This window comes from Coenobita brevimanus, chromosome 65 (genome assembly GCF_032717465.1).
Source record: "Coenobita brevimanus isolate Jiangsu-jjx chromosome 65, ASM3271746v2, whole genome shotgun sequence".
NCBI lineage: Eukaryota > Metazoa > Arthropoda > Malacostraca > Decapoda > Coenobitidae > Coenobita > Coenobita brevimanus.
The window spans coordinates 26,548,048-26,563,652 of NC_137018.1; the positions used below are offsets into that span (position 1 = coordinate 26,548,048).

Below are 15,605 nucleotides of genomic sequence, written 5' to 3' on the forward strand. Positions count from 1 at the left end.
ATTATCATCATCATCATTATCATCATCATTATCGTCATCATACCCAGCCTGGCCAGCGCATCACTACATTAAGGGTTCAGAATGGCAGCCACTTTTGCAAATGCCAGAATTAATAAGGCAATTACAGCGTTATGGCAGGTGCCGCTCATATAATCGTTTGCATAATGATATAATTGACATTAATGGCCGTTTGCAACTGTGTTTAATATCACGCAGCACATCGGTGTTTGACTTTAAATGACCTGACCTTCTAATACCTAACCTATTATAACCTGACCAGCCCAACTACACCTACACTGATCTAGCCTTACTTAATCCCGTTAATCCTGTGATGTCTTTTTGTCGTTTATTCTTGCCAATTTATCCAGCTTGGCACATTTCAAACTGGAAGGGTTAAATACAGGCTTCGCTAACCCCTTCGCTATAAGACGTCCTCCAAAAGCTAATTGTAATCGTCTGGAGGCAGTAAGAATTAATCAATAAAACACGTTGCTGGACTGAAGAAGTTATCGTAGCCTAAACAAAGCAAACTCTGCGACTATTAGGTGCCACTCCAGAAATTCATGATTCAGATATTCATGAAAGGTAGCCTATTCAAAAAGACTACATACCCATGCATTGTTAGCATCGACATGGCCATTTTTCCCGCTAGGATTAAGGCCGTTCTCTCTGAGCTCGTCATTTCTGCGAAAACCACGAAAAAAGAAAAAAATCACGGCAACATGCATAGCAGGAGTTACACCCATATACAGCACAATAACTGAATATGTTCTATTACTTTCTACATCGTAAATACGGTGAGACGATCACAGTGGTAAGGCAGGCTCAGCCCAGTCAGCAGATCAGGTAACGTTATATGCGTCGCCGTTAAGTGCGAGTTTTCTACCCATTGTGAGGTGACTATATTTTCCGCAGACCTTGTGCCAGTGTACCGTACCTGTGATGGGTCCTGTGCGTCTGGCATGCGGTGATGCGGTGGCGTAGCTCCAGCAGTAGCCCTCGTTGCACCAACCCTGAGTCCATCCACACAGTCCTCCACGGAACTCACACCGTACACGAGACAACCCTGTAAGCAGAGAAAACATAAGCAAAGGAAATAAAGGAAAGGAAGAACAGCAACTAACCCTTTAGCATCCTGTGGACACTTATTTTGCTCAGGCTAGCGACGTTGTAGTCTCCCATCCTCCTTTCAGGGCACGTGGAAAGAGCTGAGAATCGTTCGTATATCGGGGATGATCTTTCGTATTGGTTCGGGTTGGCTGTCTTTCCTGCCAAGTTCCTTGCCCTGGTACATCGGCGCCACCACATGCAGGCAACCCTCTCCAGCCTCTCAGTAACATCCTTCCTCCTCCACCCAACATTACAAGTCACAAATACATGTAATAAACATAGCCATCACAGCACCCAAAACTTCCAGCCAAACAGCATCCTTTATGAACCACACCACACATCCACTCCTCAGAGACGATCTTAACTAGGGAGATACGAGCACACCTAGCCAGACCACGATGCTGCTTCAGCACCAAACAAAAATACAGTTCACAGACAAACCATTATTCCCATATTGAAAACGAGTCCCCACACCACCACTCACATACTTACCTCATGCCCTTCATTATCACAACACAGATATTCCTTCAACATAACCTTGCAAAAGACTTTAGTGAGTGATCAGTTTCCTGCAGTCTACTGGGCTGAAGTCCAGATAACCCTGGTACTGCAAAAAAAGAGGAACAATTCAGGCTACCCCGAGACGATTTTGCTGATCTATGGAAAATACTAGACATCAGCAGGCTGAAAGCTGCCGCCATTAAACTTTGGCATGCTCGATTTTTTCTTCCCTGAATAAAAGTCTGGATTTAGCCTAACTAAAACACCCACGTGAGTCCCTGGCAGCGAAAGTGTTAAGAATAGTATATAATAAGGAAGTGAAAAGATAGGAAAACTATGGAAAGGAAAAAAAAAAGGCAAAACTATGAAGAGTATTCAGTGTGAAAACAAAATAAAAGGAGAAATGTGCGATGGAAATAAAAAAAAAAAGAGCAGTAATAAAACTAAAGAAAGAATAAAGATATGAAACAAATGAACAAGTATAGAAATGAAGTCAAGGAAAAATAAGACTAACAAGTACACTATAGCGAAGTGAACGTAACAATAAGCAATTTACGTAAAGCAAAGAAAAATACAAGATTATAACAGGAAGAAGCATTCAGATAGTACAACACCCGCACCTAACAATTTATCTAAGGTCCAAACATTTGACTTTGCCGTGTGACCCTGACCTTCGAACGATTACTCACAAAATCCGATTACTTCTTCCTTGCCTGACCCTTAACCTTCTACAAAGTTAGGTCTAAGTCAGATTAATACTGTCTGGGTTTACCTTGCTCTTTGACTTTGATTTTGTACCATTCTCAGCGTCTTGTACCTTTGACTGAGTATGCTCAGAATCGAGTCCCTTTATCCTTGCCTTATCTTGAAGTCGTCCTTTAAGTTTGGTTTAAATCGGCTAGAACTGTTTAACCTCACACTGACCTTTGACTCACGGTTACCCAAAATAACAGGCCAGTCCCTTGGCCGATCCTCTGTCCTTCCCCCAAGTTTGGTTCAGACAAATCAGAGCTGTGATCTTGACCTTGACTACTCTTTTTCGTTCTTGCCTTACACTCAACTCTTATACCAAGTTAGTCTAAACTGGAATAAGGAAAAAAACTGTTAATCTGCCATCGCTAGGCCAAACTTTACTACAGCTTTGCGGCTTTCATCTTATACCTATTGTTCTCCGCTACAACAAGTAGCACATCGGCTAAATCAGTCTTTCCACCAAGTTTGGTTAAAATCGGATAAAAACTGAAGGAATGATATTATTCACATCGACAAGCACTCCCCCTCCCCCCCACAAAAACACAACACGCATCGAACAAAACGTAATACTCACACTTGATTCGCGAGCGTGGGTGCAATAACAATAATGAAAGAAAAAAAAAGAAGAATAACCAAAGGAAATAATTAATATTTCATACCTGAGGTTATGATGATGATAAGAATATACTAAATTACAGAAAATGAAATGGTTGGATGTGTAAAGATAAGAAAACGTATTGGATATCCCAGCCCCCCCCCCCTTCTACCCAATACAACTAAAGGCAATCACATGTCCGCCCCAGACCAGGGGACCTATGGCCATTAGCAGATTACTGTGGGTCGGGCAATTAACACCTTCAGCCCGAGGACGTGTTTCCATTTTGCTCCTGCTACTGTACTACTAGTCAGTCTTGTTTAAAACAGGGAAGAGACAGTGGTGATGAGATTCATTAAGACTGTATCCAACTCCCACTGGGAAAAACAGAATCGTCAGGGGATATCAAGAATACAGAAAATAACTATAAATAGTCTGATTAAAAGTGTCATAACCTTCAGCTTCAGGACGCATTATATATTTTATTCTTGCCACCAAGACAAAATGTTAATATTAGGAAAAACGTACTAAGCTATAGGGAATTAGCTACAGCCTTCAATATCCCCTTTACGAAGATGGTGCTGAGCTAAATCCTCTCATGACAGAATCATTAAATAAACAGTTCACTGAATCGCGGCCTTCGTCCGCAATTCATTTACTAGTCACAAGATTCACTTGAAGTATCTTGAAAATGAATAGTATATTATAGTACCATATATATATATATATATATATATATATATATATATATATATATATAGATAGATAGATAGATAGATAGATAGATAGATAGATAGACAGATAGATAGACAGATAGATAGATAGATTGATTGATAGATGGATAGACACAGATAGATATATACAGTACATATATACATATATATATACAGTATATATAAGGCTGTTTCCCCTTTAACGGGAAGTAGCCAAGACAGGACGACACACTCATCAAAATACTCATCCACACGCACACATTTACTCGTATCTTAAGGGGGTACCACACGGCACTTCATACGAGGTTTGCCGAGGATACGATGGTAAATCGGAACGGTAACGTGGTAAAATTGCCGACGATACCACCGGCATTTGGAATTCATCTGAATGGATTCCTGCCGAGGATATGACGGGCAAAACAGTGTGACCAAAACCCAGGCGACTCGACAGAGAATATATCGTACTAGAGCACAGAACATTTAGCCTAACACTGAATACTTATTAATATTTTAGAATAAATATCAATCATTTTGAAACCTTTATAAAGAGTTAATATTTCCTATACCGAGGAAACTGTGATGTCGATAAAGTAATCACGTGTTTACAACTGAGGATTCCACTGCAGCTGGACGTACTGCTACCAGTCATTTTTACCGAAAGCCATTTTAACCGATGGGGCTCCTGGATAATGTGATGTGATGTATACTTCTCATCGGCTTGTGTACCTGTTTGTAAACAAAGTTACTTCTTATTCTCTACCGAGTCAGCGACAGCGATCACTTTCGACAGTCGCGAGATGGGGCTCTGGCAACAGTGTGAGAAGCATGTCCTTTGCCGAGGATACGAGGAACGTGTGTGATAGCGTCCAAGTTTCGTTCCACTTAAATCTTCCTCTGCCGTTCCTGATACGAGGTACCGTGTGATACCCCCTTTAGCCTCTAAAGGGGGAAAGGACCGCTCCTCACCGCACCACACCGCACGAGGGTCAAATGAGTACTGCAATCCAGTGACATCCGCGCAGGGCCCGTCAGCAGAGCTGGTTTACCTCTGCCACGTGATACTGTACCTACCCCCTTCCCCGCACCTGACCCGATCAGCTGATCAGACAGATAAGGGACAACATCCCGTCGGGGCTGCGTCACCATTTATGCATTCACAATTTCTCTCCAGTAATTTCTATCACGAGCAGCCACTCTTCCTTGCTCTACAGTCACCCCTCTCGCATCGAATGCTCTCTTCACACTATCCATCCATCCTTTTCGTGGTCTTCCTCTCAGCTTTATACATTTCACATCAGATCCAGTTATCTTTTTCACCAATCGCCCTTCATCCATTCTCTCCATATGCCCAAACCACCGTAACACTCTCTGCTCAACTCCATCAGCCATATCTTGCATAACCCCAGTTCTTCTTCGCACTTCATCATTTCTCACTCGATCCATACGCGTCGCTCCACATGTACACTTCAGACACCTCATCTCCATTACATTCAATCTCTTCCTCTCTGCTGCTCCGATATTCCATGTTTCATCCCCAAATAACGAAGTCAGTACCTCTACACCCTCATACAGCCTTCTCTTAATATTCATTCTAAGTGAATGACATCTAAACGCTTTTTCCATTCCTCCCAGCACCTTTCCTACTTCACTGATTCTAAACTTCACCTCTACATCTATTCTTCCATCCACGGCAACATGTGACCTTAAATACTTAAAACAAACTCCTCAAGAAACTCACCATTCAAAACTACATTCATCTTCCTATCATCCACCAACCTCATACACTTCATCACTTTAGTCTTATTCTCAGTCACTCTCAATTTCCTCTTTTTACACACTCTTCCAAACTCCTCTACCAGCTGTCTCAATCTCTCCTCCGAATCAGCCGCCAATGCAGTATCATCTACAAACAGTAGCTGACTTAGATTCCACTCTCTACCATCAGCATTCACCAGACTCAAACCTCTACCTAAGACTCGCATTTACGTCCCTTACAATGCCATCCATGTAAATATTAAACAACCAAAGCGACATCACACATCCCTGCCGCAGCCCCACTCTCACAGGAAACCAATCACTCACAGTATTTCCCACTCTTACACACGTTCTACTATTTACATAAAATCTTTTCACTCCTTTTAACAACCTGTCATCTAGTCTACATGATCTCAAAACAGTCCACAAAGCCTCCCTATCAGTTCTATCATACGCTTTCCCTAACTCCATGAACGCTCAAAAGACATCTTTACCTTTTGCCAAATACTTTTTACGTATCTTTCTCACATCAAACACTTGATCCACACATCCCCTCCCTCCCCTAAAGCCACACTGCACGTCACCTAACACTCCTTCTGTACCCTCTTTAACTCTCTTAATCAACACTCTACCATACACCTTACCTACAAAAATCAATAGACTTACACCCCTGAAGCTAGTACATTCATACCTACCGCCCTTACTTTTATGCAACGGAGACTCACACGCACTTGCCCAGTCAGTCGGCACTTGCCCAGTCAGTCGGCACCATACTGCTCACAAAACACACATTAGCAATCTTACTAACCACTCAATAATAGTCGCTCCAAAATCTTTCAGACATTCCACAGCACACCCATCTATACCTGCAGCTTTCCCTGCTCTCATCTCCTTTACTTCCTCCTACACTTCCTCCATCGTGATCAAAGAATCATTCAACTCTTCCATCACTTTTATTCCTTGTTTCCTTCCATCTTCCACAATCTCAGCCACCCTTTCCTCCTCCACATTATCTTAACAATCTTTCAAAATACTCTGCCCATCTCTTCCTTACTGCATCCATCTCAATTAACATCCTTCCATCATCTGCTTTTACTCGCTCTTCCTTCCCAAACTCTTCCTTTCGCACCCCTCTCACTTCCTTCCGAAACATAGTCTTAATCTGTTGACAATTTCCAGTCAACCGCCTGTCCCACATCTCATCTGCTGCTACTATAGCATCACGCACAGCTCATCTCGCCCTATTCCTCTTTTCCTTATACCTATCATATGACACCTAATCCTTCCTCTGCAGCCACACTTCATATGCATGTCTCTTCTCAGTCAATCAAAAGGGGGCAAATGCCGCGGGGCGCATAGCCTCACTCACCCCCCGACTCCATCCACGCGGGTCCCTCTGTCCGACCCTCTACCCAGCAACTCTTCCTCTTTCTTCTCAGCTACAGCCATACTTACTTCCTAGCACCACCATTCACGTCCCTTTCTTACACCACCATCCACTCGTCTCACACCACACACCTCTTCCGCATGCCCCACCACAGCACTCTTGAAAAACTCCCATTCCTCCTGCACACCGCCATTTTCCTGATCTATCACAGCGTTCCACTCATCCTTCAGCTTCTCCTGATATCCTTCATTCTTTCTCTTTTGTTCAACTCAGTTTCAAAAGCTCCCTGCCACACCCAGCTCCTCTAGCTCTCAGTCGCCTCATACTTACTCTCCACTTTCCCTCCACCAGCGTGTGGTCAGACAAACCTCCACCCTCCCCTCTCAAAACTCGCACATCCAACAATTTTCCTCATACATTCCTGGACACAACAACCTTGTCAATCAATGCTCTATCATGTATACTTATAAACATCTTTCTTCTCAAACAAGGCATTTCCAATCACCATCTCTCGCTCAACACACATCCCTATCATTCTTTCCCCATCACCGTTTCTTCCAGGCACACCATGCATACCAACTGCACCTTCAACTGCTACATTTCCAACTCTAGCATCCAGATCTCCCATCATTACCACCTTCACATTTGCTCCAAAACTCGGCAGACACTCACCAACATCATTCCATAAAGATTCTCTCTCTTCATCCCTTTCACTAGCAGGCACATATGCACTCACAAATACCCACAACTCACGTCCAGATTTCGCTTTCACCCACATCAGTCTCGATGACACCTCCTTCCATTCATTCACACACTGCTGCACTTCCGGGTTCACTAACAAGGCCACTCCTTCTCTCGCTCTTCCTCTATCAACACCTGACATCCTTCCAGTCACATTTTCAAACTTCGATTCATCTTTCCCTTTCATCTTTTTTTTTATTTTTATTTATTTTTTTTTTTTATGTGTCCGACTCTGGGCATAGGCTTCACAGCCTGCTATCAAGGCCCAGCAGTCCTCCTACATACCATACACCTCTACATGTCACCACTTCGGCGCTAACACCCACCGTCCATATTGAATACATGCTAGGGCTGTCTCATACAGGACTGGTGTACTGGTATTAGCGGGGATATTTTTACGACATGTCGGCGGGTCTTCTGGTAGATCAGTAAAGCCTGATTTAATGAAATTCAAATCCTTAAACTGTTCCCTGCCCCAGCCGGGATTCGAACCTGGGTCCGTTAGGAATGCAGGCCACCTCTCTACCTATTGAGCCACCGCTTCCCCCATCTATATTTCACTCGATGCTAACACATGCAGCTTTCTTCTCACAAACATTCTCCCAATCTCTTACCTTTTAGCCTCAATCGTACTACATCCACGCACATTCATAGACAATCTTCAGGGTACGGGGTTAACTCAGTCCCCCTTCCCCCCCCCCTTCTCTAAATATCTATACCATCAATTTTTGTTGATCAAGTGAAGGCGTCCACGGGGTGGAACGTTGAATCGCGCCTGATGGCCAGAGGGAAAACAATATAACAGCATTAAAGATCTGCAGTTTTCCCTTTGTCCTGGCGGGATTCAGCCTTCCACCTCGTGGAAGCCTTCAGTTGATAATATTATTAATAACAGTATTACTACTACTACTGCTAACAACAACAACAATACTACTACTACTATTACTACTACTACTACCACTACTACTAGTAATGGAGGTATTATATTGCATTACACGGGTTTCCTAGTCCCTATCCAGAGCCACAAACATAACAGCCATTTTGTGACGTCCACCATCCAATTAAAGGAATGGAAAGTAGCTACCTAAACCCATTCCATCCAAAGACACAAGATCTTAGTTTATTCTTCGTATTTTCAGACGATTTGATATGATCCAGAAAGGACCTCTCGCATTAAACCCCTTCAGTCTGATGACGCATTTTCCAGTTAATTCCCGCCCCCCCTCCATCCAATGACGATTTTATTCAGCCCAGGGGACGCTTTTCGAAATGAAGGGGTTAGATATAGACTTCATTCAACCCGTACACAGCAAGAGGCCTTTCCAAAGATGAATTAAATAGTCTGGAAGGAGTAACAAATCAAGCAATAAAAGTGTCACTGGATTGAAGGGGTTTGAAAGATTAATGAAGTTCGACAAGTCCCTCACATTATGGAAATTATCGTCAGGAGGAAGCAAAATTAGTGAGAGAGAGAGAGAGAGAGAGAGAGAGAGAGAGAGACTCATCATCATCAACATCATCCCTGTTTCACCTCTAACCTCAATTTTACCGTCTTGTTTAGTCATATCGTTTCGCTAAAAATATTGCGAGACTAATCTTTCCTTAAAAGAAAACTAAAAAAGGAAAAAAAATGAATGAAAGGTTATTTGAACTACTGAACCAGACTGCTGGAAAGAGGAGCACTAACATAGCGCAATCAGGGGCCCAGGTAACCACCACAACAGTTAGACCCGTTTGTCAGTGTCTGATTAAGCTGGAGGTGGTGAACGGGGCGGTGTTTAACATTAATGGGCCGGTGTTCACACCGGTTAACATCTTGCTTGGAGCCAAGAGCTCTCCCACTAGCGCCGCCTCCATGCACACCAAGGACTCCCTCTCTGACGCCGCCCCCGCGCTCACCAAGGGCTCCACCACCGGCGCCGCCTCCACCCATGTCAGGGGCTGCTCCCTCACTGGCGCCGCCTCCACCCACGCCAGAGACTCCCCCACTGGCGCAGCCTCCACCCACGTCAGGTACTCCTCCACTGGCGCCGCCTCCACCCACACCAGTGGCTACCCCAGTGGCATCGAAACGACCCACCAGCGCCAAGACCTCCAACAGATAAACGGGGTGTGTGGTGACTCCTCAGCGGTGGGAAAAAGGGAGTGGTGAGAAAGGCCTATCCTGGCAACCAGTATGATGGTGCCTCTGCTGGCAACCGGTATGATGGTGCCTCTGCTGGCAACCAGGATGATGGTGCCTCTGCTGGCAACCGGTATGATGGTGCCTCTGCTGGCAACCGGTATGATGGTGCCTCTGCTGGCAACCAGGATGATGGTGCCTCTGCTAACAACCAGGATGATGATGCCTCTGCTGGCAACCAGGATGATGGTGCCTCTGCTGGCAACCAGGATGATGGTGCCTCTGCTGGCAACCAGGATGATGGTGCATCTGCTGGCAACCAGGATGATGATGCCTCTGCTGGCAACCAGGATGATGGTGCCTCTGCTGGCAACCAGGATGATGGTGCCTCTGCTGGCAACCAGGATGATGGTGCCTCTCCAGGCAACTGGGATGAAGGTTCCTCTCCTGGCAAGTAGGATGATGGCGCCTCTCCTGGCAATTGAGATGTTGGCACCTCTCCTGGCAACTGGGATGATGGCGCCTCTCCTGGCGCCTCTCCTGGCAACCAGGATGATGGTGCCTCTCCTGGCAACCGGGATGATGGTGCCTCTCCTGGCAACCGGGATGATGGTGCCTGTCCTGGCAACCGGGATGATGGTGCCTCTCCTGGCAACCGGGGTGATAGTGTCTCTCCTGGCAACCGGGATGATTGTACCTCTCCTGGCAACCGGGGTGATGGTGCCTCTCCTGGCAACCGGGATAATGGCGCCACTACTGGTGCCTCTCCTGGCAACCCGGATGATTGCACCTCTCCTGGCAACCGGGGTGATGGTGCCTCTCCTGGCAACCGGGGTGATGGTGCCTCTCCTGGCAACCGGGGTGATGGTGCCTCTCCTGGCAACTGGGATGATGGTGCCTCTCCTGGCAACTGGGATGATGGTGCCTCTCCTGGCAACTGGGATGATGGTGCCTCTCCTGGCAACTGGGATGATGGTGCCTCTCCTGGCAACTGGGATGATGGTGCCTCTCCTGGCAACTGGGATAATGGTGCCTCTCCTGGCAACTGGGATGATGGTGCCTCTCCTGGCAACCAAGATGATGGTGCCTCTCCTGGCAACTGGGATGATGGTGCCTCTCCTGGCAACCGGGATGATGGTGCCTCTCCTGGCAACCGGGATGATGGTGCCTCTCCTGGTGCCTCTCCTGGCAACCGGGGTGATGGTGCCTCTCCTGGCAACCGGGATGATGGTGCCTCTCCTGGTGCCTCTCCTGGCAACCGGGATGATGGTGCCTCTCCTGGCGCCTCTCCTGGCAACCGGGGTGATGATGCCTCTCCTGGCAACCGGGATGATGGTGCCTCTCCTGGTGCCTCTCCTGGCAACCGGGATGATGGTGCCTCTCCTGGCGCCTCTCCTGGCAACCGGGATGATGGTGCCTCTCCTGGCGCCTCTCCTGGCAACCGGGATGATGGTGCCTCTCCTGGCGCCTCTCCTGGCAACCGGGGTGATGGTGCCTCTCCTGGCAACTGGGATGATGGTGCCTCTCCTGGCAACCGGGGTGATGGCGCCTCTCCTGGCAACCGGGATGATGGTGCCTCTCCTGGCGCCTCTCCTGGCAACCGGGATGATGGTGCCTCTCCTGGCGCCTCTCCTGGCAACCGGGGTGATGGTGCCTCTCCTGGCAACTGGGATGATGGTACCTCTCCTGGCAACCGGGATGATGGTGCCTCTCCTGGCGCCTCTCCTGGCAACCGGGATGATGGTGCCTCTCCTGGCGCCTCTCCTGGCAACCGGGGTGATGGTGCCTCTCCTGACAACTGGGATGATGGTACCTCTCCTGGCAACTGGGATGATGGTGCCTCTCCTGGCAACCGGGATGATGGTGCCTCTCCTGGCAACCGGGATGATGGTGCCTCTCCTGGCAACCGGGATAATGGCGCCACTACTGGTGCCTCTCCTGGCAACCCGGATGATTGTACCTCTCCTACGATGATGGTGCCTCTCCTGGCAACCCGGATGATTGTACCTCTCCTGGCAACCGGGGTGATGGTGCCTCTCCTGGCAACCGGGATGATGGTGCCTCTCCTGGCAACCGGGATGATGGTGCCTCTCCTGGTGCCTCTCCTGGCAACCGGGATGATGGTGCCTCTCCTGGCAACCGGGATGATGGTGCCTCTCCTGCTGCCTCTCCTGGCAACCAGGATGATGGTGCCTCTCCTGGCAACCGGGATGATGGTGCCTCTCCTGGTGCCTCTCCTGGCAACCGGGGTGATGGTGCCTCTCCTGGCAACCGGGATGATGGTGCCTCTCCTGGTGCCTCTCCTGGCAACTGGGATGATGGTGCCTCTCTTGGCGCCTCTCCTGGCAACCGGGGTGATGGTGCCTCTCCTGGCAACCGGGATGATGGTGCCTCTCTTGGTGCCTCTCCTGGCAACCGGGATGATGGTGCCTCTCCTGGCACCTCTCCTGGCAACCGGGATGATGGTGCCTCTCCTGGCAACCAGGATGATGGTGCCTCTCCTGGCGCCTCTCCTGGCAACAGGGGTGATGGTGCCTCTCCTGGCAACTGGGATGATGGTACCTCTCCTGGCAACTGGGATGATGGTGCCTCTCCTGGCAACCGGGATGATGGTGCCTCTCCTGGCAACCGGGATGATGGTGCCTCTCCTGGCAACCGGGGTGATGGTGCCTCTCCTGGCGCCTCTCCTGGCAACTGGGATGATGGTGCCTCTCCTGGCAACTGGGATGATGGTGCCTCTCCTGGCAAACGGGGTGATGGTACCTCTCCTGGCGCCTCTCCTGGCAACCGGGGTGATGGTACCTCTCCTGGCAACCGGGGTGATGGTGCCTCTCCTGGCAACCGGGATAATGGCGACACTACTGGTGCCTCTCCTGGCAACCCGGATGATTGTACCTCTCCTGGCAACCGGGGTGATGGTGCCTCTCCTGGCAACCGGGGTGATGGTGTCTCTCCTGGTAACTGGGATGATGGAGCCTCTCCTGGTAACTGGGATGATGGAGCCTCAACAGGCAGCCGGGAAGATGGCACCTCCCCAGGCAGCCTGGATGATAGCAACTCTCCTGGGAACCGGGATGATGGTGACTCTCCTGGCAACCACGATGATGGCGCCTCTCCTGGCGCCTCCTGGCAAGCGGGATGATGGTGCCTCTCCTGGCAACTGGGATAATGGCGACTCTCCTGGTGACTCTCCTGGCAACTGGGATGATGGTGCCTCCCCAGGCAACTGGGATGATGTCTCCTCTCCTGGCAACCGGGAAGATGGCGCCTCTCCTGGCAACCGGGATGATGGCGCCTCTCCTGGCAACCGGGATGATGGCGCCTCTCCTGGCAACCGGGATGATGGCGCCTCTCCTGGCAACCGGGATGATGATGCCTCTCCTGGCAACCGGGATGATGGCGCCTCTCCTGGCAACTGGGATGATGGCGCCTCTCCTGGCAACCAGGATGATGGCGCCTTTCCTGGCAACTGGGATGATGTCACCTCTCCTGGAAAGTAGGATGATGGCGCCTCTCCTGGCAACTGGGATGATGTCACCTCTCCTGGCAAGTAGGATGATGGTGCCTCTCCTGGCAACCAGGATGATGGCGCCTCTCCTGGCAACCGGGATGATGGCGCCTCTCCTGGCAACCGGGATGATGGTGCCTCTCCTGGCAACCGGGATGATGGCGCCACTACTGGCAACCGGGATGATGGCGCCTCTCCTGGCAACCGGGATGATGGCGCCTCTCCTGGCAACCGGGATGATGGTGCCTGTCCTGGCAACCGGGATGATGGTGCCTCTCCTGGAATCCGAGATGATGGCACCTCTCCTGGCGCCCCCTGGCAACCGGGATGATTGCGCCTCTCCTGGCAACCAGGATGATGGTGCCTGTCCTGGCAACCAGGATGATGGTACCTCTGCTGGCAACCAGGATGATGGTGCCTCTGCTGGCAACCAGGATGATGGAGCCTCTCCTGGCAACTGGGATGATGTCACCTCTCCTGGCAAGTAGGATGATGGTGCCTCTCCTGTCAACTGAGATGTTGGCACCTCTCCTGGCAACTGGGATGATGGCGCCTCTCCTGGCAACCGGGGTGATGGCGCCTCTCCTGGCAACCAGGATGATGGCGCCTCTCCTGGCAACTGGGATGATGGCGCCTCTCCTGGCGCCTCTCCTGGCAACTGGGATGATGGCGCCTCTCCTGGCAACAGGGATGATGGCGCCTCTCCTGGCAACTGTGATGATGGCGCCTCTCCTGGCAACTGTGATGATGGCGCCTCTCCTGGCAACTGGGATGATGGCGCCTCTCCTGGCAACTGGGATGATGGCACCTCTCCTGGCAACTGGGATGATGGCGCCTCTCCTGGCGCCTCTCCTGGCAACCGGGGTGATGGTGCCTCTCCTGGCAACCGGGGTGATGGTGCCTCTCCTGGCAACCGGGATGATGGTGCCTCTCCTGGCAACCGGGGTGATGGTGCCTCTCCTGGTAACTGGGATGATAGTGCCTCTCCTGGCAACCGGGATAATGGTGCCACTCCTGGTGCCTCTCCTGGGAACCAGGGTGATGGTGTCTCTCTTGCTAACCAGTATGATGGAGCCTCTCCTGGCAACTGGGAAGATGGCATCTCTCCTGGCAACCGGGAAGATGGCATCTCTCCTGGCAACCGGGATGATGGTGCCTCTCCTGGCAACCGGGAAGATGGCATCTCTCCTGGCAACCGGGAAGATGGCATCTCTCCTGGCAACCGGGATGATGGCGCCTCTCCTGGCAACCGGGATGATGGTGCCTCTCCTAGCAACCGGGATGATGGTGCCTCTCCTGGCAACTAGGATGATGGTGAATCTCCTGGCAACCGGGATGATGGCGTCTCTCCTGGCAACCGGGATGATGGTGCCTCTCCTGGCAACCAGGATGATGGCGCCTCTCCTGGCAACCAGGATGATGGCGCCTCTCCTGGCAACTAGGATGATGGCGCCTTTCCTGGCAACCAGGATGATGGCGGCTCTCCTGGCAACTGGGATGATGGCGCCTTTCCTGGCGCCTCTCCTGGCAACCGGGGCGATGGTGCCTCTCCTGACAACCGGGGTGATGGTGCCTCTCCTGGCAACCGGGGTGATGGTGCCTCTCCTGGCAACCGGGGTGATGGTGCCTCTCCTGGCAACCGGGATAATGGTGCCTCTCCTGGTGCCTCTCCTGGCAACCAGGGTGATGGTGTCTCTCTTGCTAACCAGTATGATGGAGCCTCTCCTGGCAACCGGGAAGATGGCATCTCTCCTGGCAACCGGGAAGATGGCATCTCTCCTGGCAACCGGGAAGATGGCATCTCTCCTGGCAACCGGGAAGATGGCATCTCTCCTGGCAACCGGGAAGATGGCATCTCTCCTGGCAACCGGGAAGATGGCATCTCTCCTGGCAACCGGGATGATGGCGCCTCTCCTGGCAACCGGGATGATGGCGCCTCTCCTGGCAACCGGAATGATGGCGCCTCTCCTGGCAACCGGGATGATGGTGCCTCTCCTGGTGCCTCTCCTGGCAACCAGGGTGATGGTGTCTCTCTTGCTAACCAGTATGATGGAGCCTCTCCTGGCAACCGGGAAGATGGCATCTCTCCTGGCAACCGGGAAGATGGCATCTCTCCTGGCAACCGGGAAGATGGCATCTCTCCTGGCAACCGGGAAGATGGCATCTCTCCTGGCAACCGGGAAGATGGCATCTCTCCTGGCAACCGGGATGATGGCGCCTCTCCTGGCAACCGGGATGATGGTGCCTCTCCTGGCAACCGGAATGATGGCGCCTCTCCTGGCAACCGGGATGATGGTGCCTCTCCTGGCAACCGGGATGATGGTGCCTCTCCTGGCAACCGGGAAGATGGCATCTCTCCTGGCAACCGGGAAGATGGCATCTCTCCTGGCAACCGGGATGATGGCGCCTCTCCTGGCAAC

The 15,605-nt window shown here is 50.5% G+C and overlaps 1 protein-coding gene across 1 annotated transcript in view; it reads right to left on the minus strand.

Annotated features, from left to right (window-relative positions):
* The window catches only part of LOC145404953 (uncharacterized), a 608,364-nt gene that overhangs the window by 69,526 nt on the left and 523,233 nt on the right, over nt 1–15,605 (minus strand). The window contains exon 33 of the mRNA XM_080276459.1: nt 938–1,066. Within this exon, the coding sequence (XP_080132585.1) occupies nt 938–1,066 (129 nt within the window). The remainder of the gene's footprint in view (nt 1–937; nt 1,067–15,605) is intronic.